This window comes from Cynocephalus volans, chromosome 4 (assembly GCF_027409185.1).
Source record: "Cynocephalus volans isolate mCynVol1 chromosome 4, mCynVol1.pri, whole genome shotgun sequence".
NCBI classification, from domain to species: domain Eukaryota; kingdom Metazoa; phylum Chordata; class Mammalia; order Dermoptera; family Cynocephalidae; genus Cynocephalus; species Cynocephalus volans.
In genome coordinates, this window is record NC_084463.1 from 144,473,757 (window position 1) to 144,494,220 (window position 20,464).

A 20,464-nucleotide genomic window follows, 5' to 3' on the forward strand; every position below is an offset into this window, starting at 1 on the left:
GTCTCTGCTGAGTGGGCCAACCAGGGCCTTGGGGTCCAGGATCCCACCATTAGTTACCTGATACCCGGCGCTAGGCCCACCCCGAGGAGCAAACTGGGCACCGACAACTGGGGGCTTTGCGGGGCGGCGGAGAGTCAGTGTCGGATACAGGGCGGGGCTGGGGCAAGCCCAGGACCACGGGGGCTGTGTTTTCAGCACCTCGGAGAGCGCCAACCTCGGGGGCGGGGCCGGGGGCGGGGCGCACAAGACCCCGGCCAAGCCTGGGGGCGCGCGCAGGGCGCTCTCGCCAGTCCTGCGTGCCGCGCGCGGTGCGGAGCCGCGCCCTGCCCTGCTCAGGTGCGCCCGCCGCGGCCGCCCCAGCCGGATTCCCGCGGCGGCGGCGGCCTCCTCGCCGCGCCTCCGCCTCCTTCGCCGCCGCCGCCGCCTCCGCGCTGCGCTCCGCACGGATGGCCAGGGCTGTGCCCGAGAATGGCGGAGCGAGAGAGCGGCGGCCTGGGCGGGGGGGCCGCGTCCCCGCCTGCCGCATCCCCGTTCCTGGGGCTGCACATCGCGTCACCTCCCAATTTCAGGTGAGAACCCCCGGCGGCCGCGCGCCCCGCCCTTCGGCCGCGACTGAGCTGCCTGGGTTGGCCCTCCCCGCCCGCCCAGAACCTCGGGAACCTGGGAACGAGAGGGCGGCGTGGGGATGGGGTCTCTTCCCAGGACGGAGTCCCCGCAGCAACCCCCTCAGCCTCAGCTCAAGACTGCTAGCCGCTGCGTAGGCACGGCGCAGCTCCCTCCGCCATTCCACGTCCTAGGCGGGGAGGTTCCGCGCTGGAATTTGAGGAGGGGGCTCGGAGGTCGCCTTCTCTCCCCACTTCGGGTCTGCGGCTGGGTTCTGGGGGTCTGGAGGTCTGGGTTGCTATCCCAGAGCAGGCAGGCAGGCAGGGATTTGCCTGTGCCCAGTCTGACGGTTTCTGAGTAGACATGGGAGCAGGCTGGGGTGGCCCGCGGGTTCCGGTTTCCTGGGGCAGCCGACAACCCTGGTGCTGGAAGGAGGGAGTCGTGGGTCCCTCCCCCAGCCCCGCTTGGCCAGATAGGCCTAAGCGCCAGGTCTGGCATGGCCAGGACCCTCTGGGGATTTGGGCAGCACCAACCTGGTCAGATGTGTCTCTCAGGACAGGCGCAGAAGGCTCAGCCCCAAAGCAGGGATCCTAGGCCGGGCTGTGGGAGGAGGAGTCTGCCCAGGAGTAGCCAGGCACATTGCGGGGAGGGAAGGGTCCCTGCTCGGGTAAGTACCCAGGACCCTGACCTGAGCTCCCCTTCCACCCCCATCCCCCACCCCCACCCATCTGGTGTTAGGCCAGGTGGATTTCAGAGAAGTGAAGAGTGGGTGTTGTGGGGGGAGGGGAGGGATAGTCCCTCCCCCTTAATTCTGGCCCCCACTTGGAAGTGGAGGGTGTGACATAACCAGAGCCAAGAAGGAGGCTCAGACATACCCCATTGTTTCCCCATCTCACAAGTTGGCGCCTTTCCCTCTCCTGGGGCTCCCATCCCAGCCAGGCCCCAGCTGAGCTCTGGTGCTAGCCCCTCCTCTGACCAAGGGCCACCGGCTCACAGGCCTGCAGGTGGGCAGGGACCCCTGGGGATGTCTAATGGCATCATCAGGCCCAGAAACTTCCCCTGAGGCCCTGAGCTGAGCTGGGAGGACCTGAAGGAGGGGACCAGAGGGAGAAGGCCAAGGCTGAAGGCGCGAGGACTGTGACCTCTGTGACAGTGCCTCAGACTCAGGAGGCTGAGTGTAAGACTCCACCTGGCTCCAGACAGACACTGCCTTACTGCCTGGAGGCTTCTCTGCAGTGCAAGAGCATCAGGCTTTGAGGGACCTGGGTTCAAATCCTAGTTCCGCCACTACCTAAGTGCATGACCCAAGCAGGTTTTTGTCATCTTTGGGTCCCATCTGTTAAGTGAGCTAATTAATATTGATTCCTGCCTGGAAAGGAGACAATGTACCTTAAGTCACTGTTCAACAAGTGCCAGCACAGCTCACTACTATCCAAAGCATTTTCCCAGTGCTTGCTCACTTAACCCTTGTAACCACCCTGAGGCCTGTCCGTTTTATATACGAGGTGATTGAATTTAATAAGAAAGATAGGGTGGCTTGCCTGAGGACCTCGAGAAAATCAGAGGTTGAGGCAGGACTGGAATACAGGTCTGCATGTGTTCAATCTCCACTCTACCCCCAAGCCTGCCCCTGCCTCAGAAGGTGACTTCCCCTCCACCTGCTTCCCAGTCCCCAGATAACAGTGCTCTCGTCCCCTCCTGCCCCCTGGCAGGAAGCTATCATAGAGCTTCAGTGAGAGAAGCTGTCAAGGCGTGAGTGCATGGCTAGCTCTGGGCCACGTGGGGTGAGGGTGGCAGTAGGACAAGAGCCTGAAACGTGGGCCGGCCCTCCAGGACACCGTGGCCTGGCTGTGGGGACAAGGCCAGCTTCTGCGAATAATAGGGTCAGTGTCTTAGGCCCTCATGCCAGCCTCGCTTGCTCCAGCAGCCCCCGCTGCCCTTTCTCTTGTCCTGCTCCTCCAGCCCTTGGCCCAGTTCCATTTAGCCTTGGGTGGTTAGTGCTCTCTTGTGGCTGTTTGGTGGGGTCATGGATCCAACTGGCCTGGGTTTGAATCCTGGCTGGGCCTTCTTAGTTGTGTGCTCTGAGACTGGGCACTTAACCTTTTTGAGCCTCTGTTTCTTCTTCAAGATGCCAGCTTTGGCCCCTGCTCAGGGTGGTCCTAAGACTCAGATGAGGCAACACATGTTGAGTATTTCAAGAGCTACAGATAGTTGCTTGTATACAGGGTTGTTTTTATCATGTGTGTGTGTGCACACGTGCATACCTGCATGGTTATGTGCCCGGGCGCCCAGCAGCACTGTCAGCTCCCAGAAGGCATGGGAGCCCATACCTAAACTCTGGTATCCCCCTTGCTCAGCACAGAGTAGGTGCTCAGTAAAGCCTTATTATTTATTATTTAATTAGGGATAAAATTGGGGCCGTCCTCCTAGAGAGTACAAAGAGTGACAGTGCAGTGTCAGAATAGCGGTGGCAAGCACTGACACTGGGGAGGCACTCAGCCTGCCCAGCCTCTGTTCTAAGTTTTCTGTAGGCAAGAGCATGTACACCTCACAATCCCCATATAACCAGAGTTGTATCATTATCCACACTTTGCAGATGAAGAAACAGGCATCGAGAGGTTAGGGAAGTGACAGAGCTTGGATTTGAACCCAGGCAGTCTGATTTCAGGGCCACCCCCAAAAGAGAGAGCCCTGGAGTACTGGAGGAGAGTTTGTGGAAGGGGTAAGCATGGTGTGCATGTGGAAGGAGGGAAGTGTTTGTTGACAGTTGGTTTAAATAAATATGTGTTGATTTTTTTTTTTTTTTTACCTGATTACAGAAATGTTCCAATTGGTTACTGGTGATTACCTCTGGGTATGGTATGGGGTGAGGGGTTTTCACTTATTTTAAATACGTCTGTATTATTTGAATTCTTATTTTTATAATGAATATAGGTTACTTCTGTAACTTGCAAATTAATAAAAGAGAATTTTAAATTAAACTGATACATGTTCATTATAAAGAAAATGCTAAAAAGGTAATTCAGAAATTTACCCAATGGGTATATTGGTGCTGGGTGGGTGGGGCATAGGGAAGGGACAGTGAGACAGTCCATATGGGAGGAACAGCAAGGACAAAGGGGTGTTCATGGAAAGTAAAGTGAGCAGCCTGTCTTAGGTATGTGGAAGGGGAATCACAGATAACAGAGACCTTAGAAATTAGCTCAGCCAACCAACCTTATGAGGAAACCAGAGAGGGCAAGTTGCTTCCCTAAGAACACACAGCAAGTTAGTGGCAAAGCTGGGACAGAGCTTAGGCCCCATGACTCCCTGGATGGTTTCTGTCTGTCTTACCGCACTGCCTCAGGGATGAGAGATGAAGCCACGAGGGTGCAGGGACCTCCTTATTTATGTACACACATCATCGTCCCTTCATTCACTCAACAAATATTTGCTCTTTGCCAGGCTCACCAGGGAGACACTGCAGATATGGTATAGAGGGTAGACAGATGGACCGGGCCTTACCTGACAGGCTGGTGTCTGTGATGGTGACTCAGGTCAAGGGCCTGGGGGGACCCAGGCTCAGAAGGTGGGTCAGGAAAGGCTCACCAGAGGAAGGGGCATTTCATCTCAGGCCTGGTGGGTAAGTGTTTTAGTCTGTTGTGTGTTGCTATAACAGAAATACCTGAGACTTGGTAATTTATAAAGAGAGATTTATTTGGCTTATGATTCTGGGACAGTTGCATCTGGCACGGGCCTCAGGCTGCTTCTCCTCAAGGCGGAAAGTGGCAGGCAGCTGGCAGGTACAAGGAGATCACATGGCGAGAGGAAGCAAGAGAGAGGAAGTGAGAGAGAGAGAGAGGAGGTGCCAGTGTCCCATATACAACAAGCTCTCGTGGGAACTAATAGAGCAAGATCTCACTCACTACCCCTCCTCCCCCAGGGAGAGCATTAATCCATTCATGAGGGATCCGCCCCCATGACTCTATCAGTTTCCAACACTGCCACATTGGAGATCAAATTTCCACATGAGTTTTGGAGGGGACAACACATCCTAACTCCATCAGTAAGTGAATATCACCCAAGAGGAGAAGGGCGCAGCAGGAGCAAAGGACTGGAGACCAGAGCCAATGGGCAGGGTGCTGGATGCCCATCCAGCAGGGCTGTGGAGAGCGGAATGTACAGGAACTTGTGGCCATGTTAGCACTCTGGCCTCTTCCCTGACAAGCAGTGGGAGCCAGCAAGGGTTTAAGCAGGGACCGACAGCACCGGCTGGCTATTTCAGGAAGATGTCTCTGACTGCTGGGTGCAGACTGGACAGGGAGGCAGGGAGACCTGCCAAGAGACTGGCCATCCTGCAGGTCGAAGGAGGGATGAGACAGCATGTGAGGAAGACTTGGGGATGGATTAGCCTACTTGGTAAGGGAGCTGGTATAAGGTGGAGGAGGCGGGACTCTAGGGTGATGCTGGGGCCCCTCAGGGCTGGGGTGTCCTACGGGAGATGAGAGAGTCCATGGGCAGGGTGGTCAAATCATGTGGGGACCTACCAAATTTGAGATAGGTGATCACTGGGGGACCCAAGGCAGGATTTCAACCCCAGCTCTCTGATGTCAGAACCTTAAAGTTGGCCTCTGGATTCCTGGGAATGGGCCACAACCCAGTTCTAGCTTGGGGCCCCAATGGTTCCCACAAATTGGGTTGCTGCCACTATGCCCACTTAAGGGTTCTGGGATACTGTCTTTGTCCCCTGGCCCTACTCTTGTATTCATTCAAAACCTCTGAAGGAGCATCTCTGGGTGCCTGGCCTCATTCTGGCACTAGAGACGCAAGTGGTAAACACATAGTTCCTGCTCTCATGCAGCTTCCAGTGCCTCAGTCAACACATGCTTCCTTTAATGGGCATTTATTTAGTGCCTACGTGCACAGGGTCTTGGGCTCTGTGCATGATTGGAGCAGGGATGGGGAGTCAGTGCCAAGGTCAGTGTGCCGCCCTCAGGAAACCAGCTCTGGGAGAGGGTGGAAAGCCAAGGACAGGACTGGGAGTCTGGCACTGGACTGGCATGACCCAGTGCTGAAAGTTTGTCAAGAAGAGCAAAGGAGAAGTGATCTCTCCAGATTGCACCCTGCCTCACACCTACGTGTCCAATGCTGGGGTTTCTTCCCGTGTGTGATTTATCCTGGTGAAACTGTAAGGTCATGTATTCTGCCCTTTTACTCATTTTATTGTTGTTCTCTACATTCCAAATGACTGCATAGTATTCCATAAATTGGATGGCCACAGTTTAATCAGCCCTCTGGTGATGGGCTACTGCGTCATTTTCAGTCATTTGCTGTTAAGAGGAACAAACATCCTTGTGTATAAAGGTTTTTCAATATGTGGGATCATTTTCTCAGGGTAGTTTCCCAAAAGTCAAACCACTGGATCCCAAAGTTCTTGTTGTATATCAGCACCAAGGTTTTTAAACAGATCAAACACATTATAACCCCAAGTAGGGGTTGACCCTTGGGACTCATATCTTGGGTTGGATTCAGTCTTCACTGGCGATGACCCAGTGGGGAGATGGTCAGGAAGGGAATTGCAGACCAAAGGAACAAAACCAGCCTGACCCCAATGTCCACCCAGAGCTGGGGGGGAGAGGGAAGGATGGAGAGGGGGTTCTGAGGATAGGCTGGGCCTGGCTCACCCCACCCCACCATTTCAGCCAGCGCCATCTTCCCAGAGCCCTAGGCATTCTGCCGCAGACTCTCTGCTGAAGGTGGGAGACACAGGAAAATGGAAGAGGGACTGATTTAGAGATTTCCAAGGCAAAAATCTAGAAAGACACGGGGATACCCATGGTTTGTTCATTCAACATTTATTAAGTACCTATTAGGCACCACACATGTTGATCAAGAAAGGCATGACCCCACCCTTATGGATTAAGTGACTCGAAGGGGAGGCCACCACTGGTCACATAACCCAAAGGTAAATTTACGGTGATCCAGGAACCACCACCAAGAGGGACTAAGACAGCCAATGCAGAGCAGTTTGGCCTGGTCCGAGAGGTCAGAGACTTTGCAGAGGCCAAACTACTACCGTGGGGGGGTGAGGGGGATGATACAGGTTGGAGGGGAAGGGAGGCCCTACAGAGCCTTCAGGCCACAGGTGAGAATTTTGGCCCTTTTTGGAAATTTTGGGGGGCTATTAAAGGGCTCTGAGCTGGGCGTGAGTGACAAGACCAGATTTGAATTTCAAATGTTGGTTTGGGTTTGGTTTCCCAGTGGAGAATGGCCTGTGGGGGACCCAGAGAAAAATGGGGAACCTACATAGAGCTGAGCAGCCAACCTACAGGTGTCCTGAGACCCCACTGGGAGCCAGCTCTATGCTGAGCACCCGAGGGCTGCAGAGAGACAGGCTGGACCCCTGGACCACAGTTGCTCTCTGTCATGAGAGAGGCCTGGAGGGCACCCTGGTCAGGACCCAAGGTCACTTAGCTGGCATCCCTGCCTCACTACAGCACAGCCAGGAACACAGAAAGCTCAAGAGCGGCTTCTGGAGAGCCACTGCCTGGCTCGGCTGAGGCCTCAGCACATTACCACTTAACCCTCACTGTGCGTCACTCCTAACTCGGCCTCCTGTTGAGTTGAAACAGCAAATTAGAAAGGGCTGGGACTGCTGTCGGTGGAACAAGGATGACAGGGGGATGTGAAGCACAGGAAGAGAAAAGGCCATGAAGTCACCAGCGGAATGCAGAAAGGCCTCCTGGTGCTCTGCGCTCAGGTTTCCATAAGGAAGGGGATCAGGCGGGGTCAGGAGGGAATTCCCTCCCTCTTTCCCTCTGTCTTTCCTTCCTTCTTCCCCACAATTGACTTCCCTAAGCCTGCAGGGATCAAGCATCTGTTTAGCCTTCCCTCCGTGAAGGGTCTCCCAGGATTTTCACTGGGAGACCCAGAATGTCTAGTGGCTGGAGAAGAGAGGGGAAAGGGCAGCATCTTGGGTGAGGGTGACTTGCAAATGGGGTCTCCTTGGCCAGTCAGTCCCCTCCATCCTTGATAGTGACCTCCTCACAGCACTCTGCAATTCACAAACACTCCATTCTGTGAATTCTCTCTAGCACCCTGAGGTGGGTGGGTGGGGATTGGTGGCCTCATTTTATATATGAGAAACTGAAGCCTAAGGCACCTTTTGCCTGAGCCTTAGTGTTCCTCGTCTGTAATGTGGCTGAGATAGAACCTTCTCCTTGGGTTGTGATGAGGATTAAGGGAGGTGCCAGGCAGAAAGGTTGATGGCCAGTGCTGGGCAGCTGCTTATAAGCAAAAGAGCCAGGATATGCTCTCAGGCCTCCTGCTTCCAAGCCTGATATTGTGATCCCTCTATCACCCCGCCACGCTTATAAGAAGCACCCAAAAAGTAAGATAAGCAATCTGCTTAACCTGCCTCAGTGGAGCCAGGGGTCAAGCCTAGGCCACTGGCCCCCAGCCCATGCTCTTTCCACCATTGCCCAGTTAACCCCAGTTCCTGCATCTGTAAAGGATGCTTCAGCTGACCCTGCTCCACCCAGACCTTTGTGCAAGAAGTGGGAATATCAGGGATGTCAAGGGTGTAGAGATGAACCGAGAAGCCTCCAGCCTGGGTCCAAGCCAGACCCTGCAGGCCCTACTCTAGACCCTTCAGTTGAGAGGAGAAGGTGGAGGCTGAGGATGTCCTTTGGCAAGCATCTGGCAGGCATGTAGTAAGTGTCTAGTGTGTGCAGGATGACCTCGCCAGCTCTGCCCTCAGGAGCATCCAGTCCAGATGGGAGTTGGGAGGGAGGGGACGTACTGATCACCTGCTGGGTCCTGGGTAGGGGTGTGAGCTTCATTCACCTTTGGAACAGCTGCAGATGGGTGTAAGGGGTGTCTCTGTTGGAGGCCTGGTCCTATCTGCTCCACCACACTGCATTACATCCAGGCAAAGAGTGACACCAGCCACATGAGAGGGCCAGGAGGGCTTCCTGGAGGAATGGGCTCACTTGGGCGTTCTTCCAGCAAGCACTGTTTGAGAGCCTGCCACGTGCTCCATCCAAGCACTAGGTTGGGTGCCAGGGAGGCTCAGTGCCCACCCTTGCAGAGACAGATCAGGGGAGTACACAGGGAGCTGGAGGCCTTGAATGCCAAGCACAGGAGTCTGCCACTTGCAAAGAGCCTTGGAGGGTTTCCAGTGGGGGCAGAAAGGATGATGCTGTTTCCAGAATCTCTATTTGATAGTGACGGGTGGGGTGGTGCAGGCACAGGTAGACTAAGGGAGGCAGGCCAGTGGGAGGTCTGGGAGGGCAAAGGCAGGAGCTAGATCAGGGCTTGGTGGTGAGGAAGAGGAACCATGTGTGAGAAAACGGAGATGCGCACAGGGGTCACTAGCAGAGCAGGGGGCATCTGAGGTCGCCTCTGGGTCCTGCAGCTCCTCAACACTGGCTGAGTCCCAGGGGCTGCTCCTTGCACCACTGGCCTTCTCAGTGGCCATCAGGCAGCCAGTGTGTATTGAACACAGTGCCGGCCAGTGGGTTCTTGTTTCAGGGCCAGTGATGCCACTGTGTCCCTGCCGGACTGAGGAGAGCTGCTCTGGCTTCTGGGCCAGGTCCTCCTCCCCAGCCTATCACCCAATTCCACACCAGCTGACCAGCCACACCCTCCCCATGGCCCTGGGAACCTGCCACCCTTGGGTTGCAGGTCAGAAAAGGCCTTACAGAATACCTAGTCCATCCAGCTCCCTTTCCCTGTTCAGAGTCCCTCTGTGCAGTTCCCTCTAGGGGCCTCCAGGTTCTGTTTATGTCACTCTGAAGTGACAGGAAGCTCATTACAACCCAGCAGCCTTTTCAGCTCTGCTCCAAGGGGTCCAAACACTGGCCTGCCTTTAGCTCCGGAACCTCCTGCACCCATAGGCCCTTCCTTCCTGGGTCCTGAAGGATTGAGCCCTGCCTGGGGAAGGAGGCAGCCAGACCCAGCACAGTCAGCAGCATCAGTACATGGCCTGGGCCCATAGAAGCCTCCCTGATGAGATGTGGGGACTGAGCATGTGGCACTGAGGATGGGGCATCCATTCATGGGGATTTTTGAAAGCACCCCACCATCTCCCACCTGGCACCCTGAGTGTAACGCTGGCCCTTTAAAGCAGATCAGGGGCTGGCATTGGGGGGGGAACATCCCAGATTTCTGCCATCTGCTTACAAGGCTGGGCCAGGGAGGGGGGCCACCCCAGCCCCTGACAGGGGCATTGGAAGGGCAGGTGGAGCCGGTGGCATTGATTGCAGTAACCTGATCCCGCAGGGGAGGTGGCGACGACAGCACAAAGGGCTGGGCCAGAGGAGGAAGCTGCCTACAGCTGAGGGCTGGGCCTGGTAGAGCTGGGGCTGGGGCCCGGGTCGGCAGCTGCTGCCTCCTCTCCCGGCCCATCTATTTTTAATGAGCTCCCCAGGCTTCTGCAGCGGGCAGAACGCAAAAAGGCAGGCCCACGCGGTGGAGGCTGGAGGCCTCAGCCCTGCCTTGAGCCCTGGCCCCCCTACCCTTCTGGGAATGAGAGGGCAGCCTTGGGGCCCTGCAGCCCCCCAGCCGGGCAGGGCTCTCCATGCAGCTGGTGCTGAAGATGGATCCGAGCCCAGACAATGACAGCTGGTTGGAGGATCAGTGGGAGCGCTGGTAGGGGGTATAGGGGCTGTTGGGGGGGGGGAGTTGGGGGAGCTCTGTTGAGCTCAGGGTCTCTGTTTGTTCTGATTGCAATGAGAGGCAGGGGATGTGGGTTACCTAGATTCCCCTGGGGGCTGAGCCATCACCTCTCCTGGGTGACCTTGGACTAGTGGGTTTCCCTTAGTCTATGCTTTAGTCTCCTGGTCTTATCTGGGAAAAGGCTCAGACATTCTCCCCAACTTCCCAAATGTCCCACCCACACAAACCAGGTGGAGTGCCCAGGGCTGGGGTGAGCAGTTCAGGGGGCGGGCGGGCAGGCACAACAGTGGCTGGTCCAGCCCCACATTCTAGGTGGGGCACAGGGCTGGCCTGGGGGCAGGAGGTTCCAGTGGAGCCGGTTAGTGGCCTAGTGCCCAATTTCTCTGGTCTGTCTCCTGAGCTTACAACACTTCCAGCTCCAACCTGGGGCCTTTCCTGACCCTATCTGTGCAGCCTCCTAAATAGGTCCTTATGCTGGGCAAGAAGAAGTTTTTGTGGTTGAAGAGATGAGACCAAGATCACAGCATGAGGACATAGTCTGTCCTGGAATGGGCTGAAATTTACCCACATTGATACCAGATTTCCCTTCACTTGTTCCCAGGGGTCAAGAGGCATGGGTCTTTCTAAAAGGGGAAAGGGGGGGCACAGAGCACTCCTCTGAGGCTGGGGGGCTTGGCCCACTCCACTCCTCTGCTAGCACCTTGTGTCTTGTTACTGTAGGGGTTGCACAGGGAGACCCCCTACTCCAGGCATCCCTTGGAGTCTTCACAACTCTGCACTTTCCATGGGTAAACTGGCCTTGGCACCTGCCTTGACCCTGGGGGGCATTTCTCTGGCAGAGCTGAGGCTCTGACCAGTTAGACCTTCTAGGCAGTGTCTCCTGGTTGGCAATAGGATGGAGAACTCCCAGCTGGGAGGAACAGGAGCCACCTGGAGCCTCCTCTCCACTGCCACCGTAGTAGGACTGCCTTTCGGCATGAGCCCCTAACTCATTCCCTGCATGTTGGCTACCCCCTGCATTGGTGCAAATGGACCAAGTCCTATCCTCTGAGGATCGTGATCTGCCTTCGAGAGGCTTCCCCTTGGAAAAGATAGTAGGGAGATGTTGGTGGGCTTAGCAATCCCCCTGGGTTGTAACTTTGGCTTCCTGTCCCCACCAGGCTCACCCATGACATCAGCCTGGAGGAGTTTGAGGATGAAGACCTCTCAGAGATCACTGATGAGTGTGGCATCAGCCTGCAGTGCAAAGACACCCTGTCCTTACGGGTAAGGGCGGGCTCCCAGGAGCCCCTGAGTGGGGTGGCAGGATGGGTAGGGAAAGGAGTGAGGGCATCCCTATATCTCCAAAAGGGGTTTTCAGGTCTGTACAGCACCCTCATGAAATGAAATAATGTGCAGGAAACATCCAGCACAATGCTTGGCATGTCTTGGGTCAATCAGAATTTTTTTTTCACCAGGGGCTAAGGCTGGAAGCAGCTCCTTCAGCTGTCCTTAAGAGAGGGCAGGAGGTCTTGAGATCTAGGACAGTAGCAGTTAGGACCAGAGTTAAGGGAAGCACAGGACTACCCTAAATCCTTTTGGAGCAGCCCTGGCAAAGGTCCTGAGACAGAGCAGGGTGGAGTCTGGTGGAATCTGCAGTGCTTTGGGGCAGGAAAAAAGAGCCAAGGCACTCCTGGAATAGCTCCTGTGACTGCCGGCTGCCATTGCACCAGACCAGACCAGACCACATGGCCTGCCAGACCCTGTCTGGCCCCAGTCCTAAAGGCCCCCACTGAGGGGTTAACCCAGCATTGCTGCTTTGAGCCCCTTGGCTTTGTCATAGGAAAGATGACTCTCCTGTCCCTAAAGATCTGGATGCTGCCAGGAGATTTTCAGCAGCTGGGGAACCTGGGTCAGTTGGACATCCCTGCCATGTCTTTTTAAAACAGGAAGGAAGGGCCGGCTAGCCAGGAAGTGGAAGCAAAGCACAGAGCTAGGCTTTAGAGCCCAGAGCTTCTCTCAGGCCCCAGGAGGATGGGTAGATAGATATGGTGTTAGGAGAGTGGCTAACAAAGGAGCTGCGATGTGAGTTGGGAGGAGGTGCCTGTCTCTGTGCTGACCTCCTGCTTCCCCCCAAGGTTCTCTAAGCTCTGCTAGGTAAGAGGAAACCAAGGGGTGAGGATAACCCTCCAGTTCCTTATACCCCAACCTTCTACCCTCCAGCCAGGCCAGGAAGGGATGGAGGCAGAGGCTACTTCTTCTGGACTTGGAGAATGGTCCCAGAGCCTTGACTTAGCTTCTCTAAGGCCACGCACTTTCTAATCTCTCAGGCCGCCTGCTCCCGCATCGTGCACAAGCAGAGCCTTGGAGAGGGTGGCCCCTGCCACTAGCCAGGGCCCTAAGGCCATAGCTAGGGGTGTACCATGCGGGCCCTTAGACAAGCTCTAGGGAGCTTCACACACACTTTCCAGTGAGTCCTCACCTCTCTGGGAATCAGGGAGGCAGTAGGTTTGTCCCCAGTCAGCTGGTGGGGAATTGAAGGGCCAGGGGATCTGTCCAAGGTGCCAGGGAGTTAGCGGCAGAGCTGGAACTAGGACGGGGCTCTGAACTATCAAGGCAGGGTTAGCCTAGGGAAAATTTCAGGTTGGAGGGGCTGGGCCAGTGGGCTGAGGAGATGAGACAGGAGGGCGGGGGATGCCACCGCTTCGGTTCCAGGTGTCCCTCGCTTGCTCCTCCCCTTTAGCGTCCCTCTCCCAGCTGCTCTCAGGGCCTCCTGTCCACAGTGCGGCCCTCCCGCAGACCCTCCCTGGCTGAGACTCAGTTTTCACAGTTTTCCTCACAGCCCCCTTCAAACACTAATCCGCCATCCCCATCCCTGGAGGGGGCCGAGCTCCTTGGCGACCCCTGCGTCCCCATAGCAACAGCGGTGACTTCATTTTGGGCTCGGCTTACAACCCGGGTGAGGTGACCGGCCGTTGCCAAGGGAACGGGAGGGTGCAAGGAGTCAGGAAGGGGGGACCGTGGGGAAGGGAGGTGTGGGCCGTCAAAGGCGCTGACTGCAGTGGGGAGGAGGCGGCTTCGCACCTCCCCGCAGGGGCCGGCCCCCGCCCCGCTTCTTGTCACCTCCCTTTGAGACGAAGGGATGGACTCGCCCGGGCGGGGGCGGAGCGTGGCGGCCTCGGCCCCGCCCCCGGGCCGGCGCGGCCCCGCCCTCTGACGGCCTTCTGTCCGCGCCGCGCAGCCCCCGCGCGCCGGGCTGCTGTCTGCGGGTGGCGGCGGTGCGGGCAGCCGGCTGCAGGCCGAGATGCTGCAGATGGACCTGATCGACGCAGCGGGGGACACTCCCGGCGCCGAGGACGACGAGGAGGATGACGACGAGGAGCGTGCGGAGCGGCGACCGGCAACGGGGCCGCCCCAGCCCGAGCCCGGCCAGGAGCCGGCGCCCCGCGGCCAGGGCCAGGGCCAGGGCCCGGGCAGCGGGGACACGTACCGGCCCAAGCGGCCCACCACGCTCAACCTCTTCCCGCAGGTGCCGCGGTCTCAGGTGAGGCGCGAGCGGCGGGGGGCGGAGCTGAGGGGGAGGGAGATCTGTCCTGAGGGAGAGGGGCTGAGTCCAGCTGCCTGGGTTTGGAGCCTTGAGGAGGGCTTGAAGGATAGGAGGGGTCGACAGGGACAGCGGAAAGACTGGGGTAAGGAGAGAAGTAGGGGATTGAGAGAACCGTGCTTGGAGGGGTGGGAACGAGGTGGAGGTTGGAGTTTGGGGCCTCAGGCTGTGACAGGGTCTCTCCTTTAGGGTATGGGATTCCTGGTCAAGGTGGGGCTGAAGCAGGGCCTCCAGAAAAGCGGTGGGCGGGGAAATTGTGGAGAGTTGAGATCGGAGCTCACGGGCCGCAGCCAGCTTGAAATCTGGGCAGCAGGGACTTCCCAGAAGGCAGGAGAGAGAAATGAGGATGGACTGCTTGGCTGAGTTGGGGGCCTAGGGCCCCTGGGCGGTGGCCAAATGCCAATGAGAGTTGAATAGGGTGGGGGAGAGCTGGCTGTGGCCCTTTGTCTTCCAGGCCCCATCAGGAGAGGTACAGAGAAGGAGCTCAAGGGAGGTGGGGATGCTGGTGGATGGTGCAGGGGCTGCAGGGAAGGGTCAGTCCCTTTCCCAGGATCCTCCAGAGTGGCTTTTGACAGCCCAACTCATGAATGTGAGGGCTTGCGAGGGTGTTCACAGGAGAGGGAGCCTAAGTTGTGTGTAGGGAGCTTTGTGTTTAGACATTGTGGAGTGGGGTCCTGGGGGGGGCTGAGAATGTGGGGGGGGGGGCAGCCCAGGAGACCAGGAAGTGAGCCACTGACAACTACATATGTTATTCCACAGTCATGTGCTATTGTACTAGGGGGTGGGGGAAAACCACGTTAGGGATTCTTCGTTTGGATGATTCATCCCAGTCTCCTAAGCCAGCTTTTGGGGAGACCCTTCCTTGTGTTTTTTCCAGACTCTACAAGAATGTCCCTGCCCTTTCTAGGCCATAGCTTCCTGAGCTCCAGGCCAGGGAGTCACCCTTTCTCTGACTTGGGCTGGATTTGAGCATCTTACATGTAAACCCTCAATGTCTGGGACTGGGGGTCCGACTTAGTCTCCAGAGAGCTCCTGCTTCTGCCCCTACTTTCTCCCCGACTCACCACTACACACATTGGCTGTCATCACATTTGTTGAGGCTAAGAGCATCTCCCTGAGGCTTGGCCAGCTTCCCTGAGCCAGGAGGGAGGACCGTCTAGAGCCAACAGGCCTGGCTGGGAGGGCTGTGGCTTGCCACCCCTCCTGCCTGCTCCAGGGGAGGATTGGGAGTGAGGCCTTTGGCAAGTAGAGGCGGGGTGGATGTAGCAAATGGCCTAGGGGTGGCCTGATGGGGGCAGGGCCAGGGCCTCCCTGTGCCGGGCACTGTTAACCACTCCTGTTACAAGGGCCCTTTGTTCCCTGCACAGGACACGCTGAATAATAATTCTCTAGGCAAGAAGCACAGTTGGCAGGATCGGGTGTCCCAGTCATCCTCACCCCTGAAAACAGGTAAGTCAGGACCCTCTCACTTTACCTGGACCTCTACCTGCCCTGACTCAGTCCTCCCTGCAGAGAGCAAACCCAGCAGTCTCCAGCTTGCCAAGTAGAGGTAAACTGCCCGTCCTGCACCCCTGTGCAAGCCCGTGTGGGGGCTGCGGTCAGCTGTGGCATGAGCAAGTTAACTGGCTCCAGATCCTGCTGAGGGCCTACTGCCCATGGAGGCTTTGTCTTGGTTTCTGTACTGACAGTCTAAGTGGAGGGAGCAGGTAGCCTGGGAGTCTTGGGTGGGGGGGCCCCTGCCTTCAGCACTGACCTGCCTGCTCTCCAGGGGAACAGACACCTCCACATGAACACATCTGCCTGAGCGATGAGCTGCCACCCCAGAGCAGCCCTGCCTCCACCAAGGATCGAGGTACCTCCACCGACAGCCCTTGCCGCCGCAGCACTGCCACCCAGATGGCGCCTCCAGGTGGCCCCCCTGCTGCTCCACCTGGTGGCCGGGGCCACTCACATCGAGACCGAATCCACTACCAGGCAGACGTGCGGCTAGAGGCCACTGAGGAGATCTACCTGACACCAGTGCAGAGGCCCCCAGACCCTGTAGAGCCCACCTCTGCCTTCTTGCCACCTGCTGAGAGCCGGATGTCAGTCAGCTCCGATCCAGACCCTACCACCTACTCCTCAGCAGCAGGGCGGCCACACCCCTCCATCAGTGAGGAGGATGAGGGCTTCGACTGCCTGTCATCCCCCGAGCGGGCTGAGCCACTGGGTGGAGGATGGCGGGGCAGCCTGGGGGAGCCGCCGCCACCTCCACGGGCCTCGCTGAGCTCGGACACCAGCGCCCTGTCCTACGACTCGGTCAAGTACACGCTGGTGGTGGATGAGCACGCACAGCTGGAGCTGGTGAGCCTGCGGCCATGCTTTGGAGACTACAGCGATGAGAGTGACTCAGCCACTGTCTACGACAACTGTGCCTCCGCCTCCTCGCCCTATGAGTCGGCCATCGGTGAGGAATACGAGGAGGCACCCCGGCCCCGGCCTCCTGCCTGCCTCTCCGAGGACTCGACACCTGATGAACCCGACGTCCACTTCTCCAAGAAGTTCCTGAACGTCTTTATGAGTGGCCGCTCTCGCTCCTCCAGTGAGTCGGCAAGGGGCAAACAGTTGGGGGGGTGCCTGGGTGGGGAGAGCCAAAATGAGGGGTGTTCCTAGGAGGTGGCTTCAGGCCCCATCTGGTTGGACTGTTAGGATGGAGAGCTCTCCACCTGCCCCCCTAAACCTCGACCAGAGCTGGGACCACCCTCCTTCAGCCCTGTCCCCTCACCTACAGGTGCCGAGTCCTTTGGGCTGTTCTCCTGTGTCATCAACGGGGAAGAACAGGAGCAGACCCACAGGGCCATATTCAGGTGAGAGCCCTCAGGTTGGGCAAGGCCTGGCCAGGCAGCAGCTTGGGCCACACCCCTCCATGCCTCTGCCATCACCACATGGCCTAAACCTGACACCTGCCATCAGCATTCATGCATCCACTCAGCCCCAGGAGGACAGAGTACCTTCTAGGAACTCAGAGGATGGCGACAAAGGGGATGGTGACAGTGCTGTGGTGCAGTGAAGGAGCCCAGGACTGCTAGCCTACTCTGGGCAGGGGCAGGGCACCCAGGAGCGTGAACAGAAGGGATGCCCACCCCCCATACACACACCCCACACACCCCCACCCCACCCTTCTCCAGATGTGCTCACTGCCCGTGACTTCTCAGTTTTGTCAAGGGTTCTGTCCACTTCCTCCCTTGGCCCGTGAGTTCCTTGATAGCAGATGTGTGTCTGATTGACCTTGGTCTCCCCCAGGAACTAGCACTGTGACAGGCACATGGATGCTTTGCAAGTCTTTATTGAACTAATGATGTCATGCAACTCCCCAGCCCCAGTGTGGGCCTGGCTGGAAAAGCCCTGGTGAGAAATTCCTCACATGCCTTTGTTGGGGGACAGGTTTGTGCCTCGACATGAAGACGAACTTGAGCTGGAAGTGGACGACCCTCTGCTGGTGGAGCTGCAGGCTGAAGACTACTGGTATGAGGCCTACAACATGCGCACTGGCGCCCGGGGTGTCTTTCCTGCCTACTACGCCATCGAGGTCACCAAGGAGCCTGACCACATGGCAGGTAGTGTTCCTTCCCTGGCTTGGTGCCACCAGCACCCACATCTACGTGCTCTGACTTGTTGCCAGGTGAATGTACACTTCAGATCTTGGCCAGCAAGGGAGGGGGCTGAGTAGAAGTGATTTCAGGTCTATTTCACAACTGAGGAAAGTGAGGCCTGGCCAAGTTGGAACATCTGGGGATTTTGGCACCCTCTACTGGCTCTGTCATCCCACGTGCCTCACCTTCCCTCCCTCGTGTGGCTGCTCAGCCCACTCCCTCTGGCTCTGCCCCTCCTCACTTCTCATTTGTTTTTCAGCGCTGGCCAAAAACAGCGATTGGGTGGATCAGTTCTGGGTGAAGTTCCTGGGCTCAGTTCAGGTTCCCTATCACAAGGGCAATGACGTCCTCTGTGCCGCTATGCAAAAGGTACCTGGATCTCTGCTCCTCCATGGATGGGTACCCACCCCCAGCCCAGTCCACATTGTCTCCTGGGGAAAGGGACACAGGTGTCTAGAGGCAGTGAAGGCCTCCGTGCACAGGCCCTGGGATAGGAGGGATCGGTAGAAATGAACAGCACCTGATATGTCCCCATATGGCACCCACAGATTGCCACCACCCGCCGGCTCACCGTGCACTTTAACCCACCCTCCAGCTGTGTCCTAGAGATCAGCGTGCGGGGTGTGAAGATAGGTGTCAAGGCCGATGACTCCCAGGAGGCCAAGGTGAGTTCCCCCAACCCGGCCCCTTCCTTCCATAAACCCCCCACTCTCCCACTGGGTTTGCCAGGAAGAGCTGTTCACCTTCTGCCAGCCTGCACCCTCTGCGGGCTGGATGACCACCCTTTTGCTTCTCTTCTCCTTCCCGTAGGGGAATAAATGTAGCCACTTTTTCCAGTTAAAAAACATCTCCTTTTGTGGATACCATCCAAAGAACAACAAGTAAGTGGGACAGGACAGAGTTCAAGGCATTAGGTGGTCTGGAGACCTTACGGATAGGTGTGAGTCCGAGCCCCTGTCCCATCACAGCCAGATGTGTCCTCCCCCAGGTACTTTGGGTTCATCACCAAGCACCCTGCTGACCACCGGTTTGCCTGCCACGTCTTTGTGTCTGAAGACTCCACCAAAGCCCTGGCGGAATCCGTGGGGTACGTATATGCATGTATCCTGCCCAGTGCCCAGCCCAAGGAGCAGACCAATCTCAGGCCCAAGAGCTTCTTCCCTGTGCTCAGTGTGATCCCTTAGTCCTCCCCGCAGCTCTGGAAACCACCTCCAGACCCCAGTGCAGTGGCCTGGAGGGAGGGCTGGATAGTCCCGAGAGGGGGGTTCCAAGCTTGATAGCTGCAGAACCCTTTCAATTGATGTCTTTCTCGGGAAATAATTTGGTAGAGAACAGAGCTGAGTGGCTCCAGCTAGGGGAACCAGAGCTCCACCCAAACCTTGGGTTGAGATCCTGTTCCTCCTTTGACCGGTGGCTTTCCCAGTCACCATGTGTCCCCTGACTTCTAGGAGAGCGTTTCAGCAGTTCTACAAGCAGTTTGTGGAGTACACCTGCCCCACAGAAGATATCTACCTGGAATAGCAGTGCTGCCCCGCCCTCTGCACCCTCAGTTCTGGGCCAGGACAGCTGGCTGCTGGCAGGATGTGGCACAGCTTGAAGGGGCACCCACCACCACCACAGGACGGGGAAGTGGGGGCCGTTGGCCCAGGGTGGGGGAGGGCGGGGGTTATGGGGAGAGGCAAATGCAGCTTATTGTAACATATGGGATTAGGTTCATCTATGGAGGACAGAGTGGGCTGCCCGGGGATCGGGAGGGGCAGGGCTGCTGGGCTGTCAGGACTCTGGCTGTGAAGGATGTCCACTCTGGGAGCGGGGTGGGGCTGCTCTGTCCTGGGCCTTACTTCCCCTGCCAGGGGCTCTGGCTCTCTGGCTCTTAGCTCCTGTCTTGATAAAGCCCATGCCACCTACAAGTGCCCCCCCCCTTTGCCCCCATCCCCGACCCCCATGGAAGAGCCCTGAGCTCACCTCCAGAGGACTTTCCAGGAAGGAAATGGCAACAGGTGGAGGCACAGTACCTGTTCTCAGCTCTATCATTTGTGGGGCCTCTGGATGGCTCACACCTCCACCCTCACCGGCATGCAGGCCCGTGGCAGGCTTAGGACCTCAACGGGGAAGGAGAGAGCTGCAGCAGGGCCCCACCCAGGCAGGAAAAGGCGGCTTCCTGACTGGCCCAGGCCAGCCCCATCCTGGGCCTGTCGCCCTGGCCACAACTATTAAAGTGCCATTTCCTGTCTGGACTGCAGTGGGTGTATCTCCGCGGACCCCGTCCCACATCCCAGGAAAGCCCAAGCCTTTGCTGCACAGAATAACTTTAAGAGGGGTTTCCGTAACAGCTATGTGTCGTAGTAATACTCGGCCATGTCTGGTCCATCCCGCTTGCGCTGCTGGGCCTGGGAGAGGAGGGGTCGGGGCCCCCGTGGCCGTGGGTGCTTGGGGCGGACCCCATAGTCTAAGAAGAGAAAAGAGGGTATGGGTGGGAGGGAGAGGCTGGTTTTGAATCGGACTAAAGTCACCCTTGAACAGGTGCTGTTGGGATAAGAAGACACTGAGGCTGGACCTGGGTGCCCTCTCTTAGGGCACATCTCCACCATCAGGGAGAGGCAAAAGGAGGGCAGGGGTGGGGATGAGGGGCACTACCATCCATCAGGCCGGAAAGTGGCTGTGGGACTTGCAGGGAGGCCGAAAATTCCTCAGGAACAGAGCGCTGAGACCTGTGGGAGACGGGGGTGCTCAGCCCTGACCCCAAAGGCCACTGCTGCCTGCCTGTGAATGGGGGCCTCAGCAAGACTCCCAATGCCCAGGATAACAGGGTCAGCCTCTCCTCTGGGGAAGGGATGGGTTGGGGCAGCAGCACCACCCAGGCCCTCAGGCCCCCCAGGAGTTACCTCAGGGGCTGCGGGTGAAGGAGTGTGGCTGCCAGGACAAGGCAGAGGAGGAAGAGGCTGAGGCTGGCCCTGGGTTGCAGAGCCCCCAGCATGGCGAGAACCAT

General features: G+C 57.5%; 2 protein-coding genes across 2 annotated transcripts; one reads left to right on the forward strand and one right to left on the reverse strand.

Annotated features, from left to right (window-relative positions):
• The first annotated feature begins 9,976 nt into the window (after nucleotides 1–9,976).
• On the forward strand, nucleotides 9,977–19,713 carry MAPK8IP1 (mitogen-activated protein kinase 8 interacting protein 1). Its single transcript, XM_063093070.1, has 12 exons — nucleotides 9,977–10,233; nucleotides 11,421–11,526; nucleotides 13,481–13,783; nucleotides 15,211–15,292; nucleotides 15,612–16,424; nucleotides 16,614–16,689; nucleotides 17,267–17,439; nucleotides 17,735–17,844; nucleotides 18,024–18,140; nucleotides 18,286–18,356; nucleotides 18,464–18,562; nucleotides 18,924–19,713. The coding sequence occupies exons 1-12, from the start codon at nucleotides 10,163–10,165 to the stop codon at nucleotides 18,994–18,996; spliced, it is 2,094 nt and encodes a 697-aa protein (XP_062949140.1). The 5' UTR covers nucleotides 9,977–10,162; the 3' UTR covers nucleotides 18,997–19,713.
• Nucleotides 19,714–19,808: 95 nt separating this feature from the next.
• FREY1 (Frey regulator of sperm-oocyte fusion 1) lies at nucleotides 19,809–20,464 on the reverse strand. Its single transcript, XM_063094991.1, has 3 exons — nucleotides 20,361–20,464; nucleotides 20,113–20,186; nucleotides 19,809–19,924 (listed from the first exon to the last, which is right to left on the reverse strand). Exons 1-3 carry the CDS (start codon nucleotides 20,462–20,464, stop codon nucleotides 19,809–19,811), a joined length of 294 nt encoding a protein of 97 aa, XP_062951061.1.

What these genes read in the sequence shown, in the direction of transcription:
- MAPK8IP1 (XM_063093070.1), top strand. Translation starts at nt 10,163, where the DNA reads ATGCAGCTGGTGCTGAAGATGGATCCGAGCCCAGACAATGACAGCTGG. An exon ending in CGCAGGTGCCGCGGTCTCAG is followed by an intron (nt 13,784 to 15,210) that starts GTGAGGCGCGAG and finishes TTCCCTGCACAG; the next exon opens with GACACGCTGAATAATAATTC. An exon ending in TACCATCCAAAGAACAACAA is followed by an intron (nt 18,357 to 18,463) that starts GTAAGTGGGACA and finishes GTCCTCCCCCAG; the next exon opens with GTACTTTGGGTTCATCACCA.
- FREY1 (XM_063094991.1), bottom strand. Translation starts at nt 20,464, where the DNA reads ATGGTTCTCGCCATGCTGGGGGCTCTGCAACCCAGGGCCAGCCTCAGC. An exon ending in CTTCACCCGCAGCCCCTGAG is followed by an intron (nt 20,187 to 20,360) that starts GTAACTCCTGGG and finishes CGTCTCCCACAG; the next exon opens with GTCTCAGCGCTCTGTTCCTG. An exon ending in ACTTTCCGGCCTGATGGATG is followed by an intron (nt 19,925 to 20,112) that starts GTAGTGCCCCTC and finishes TTCTCTTCTTAG; the next exon opens with ACTATGGGGTCCGCCCCAAG.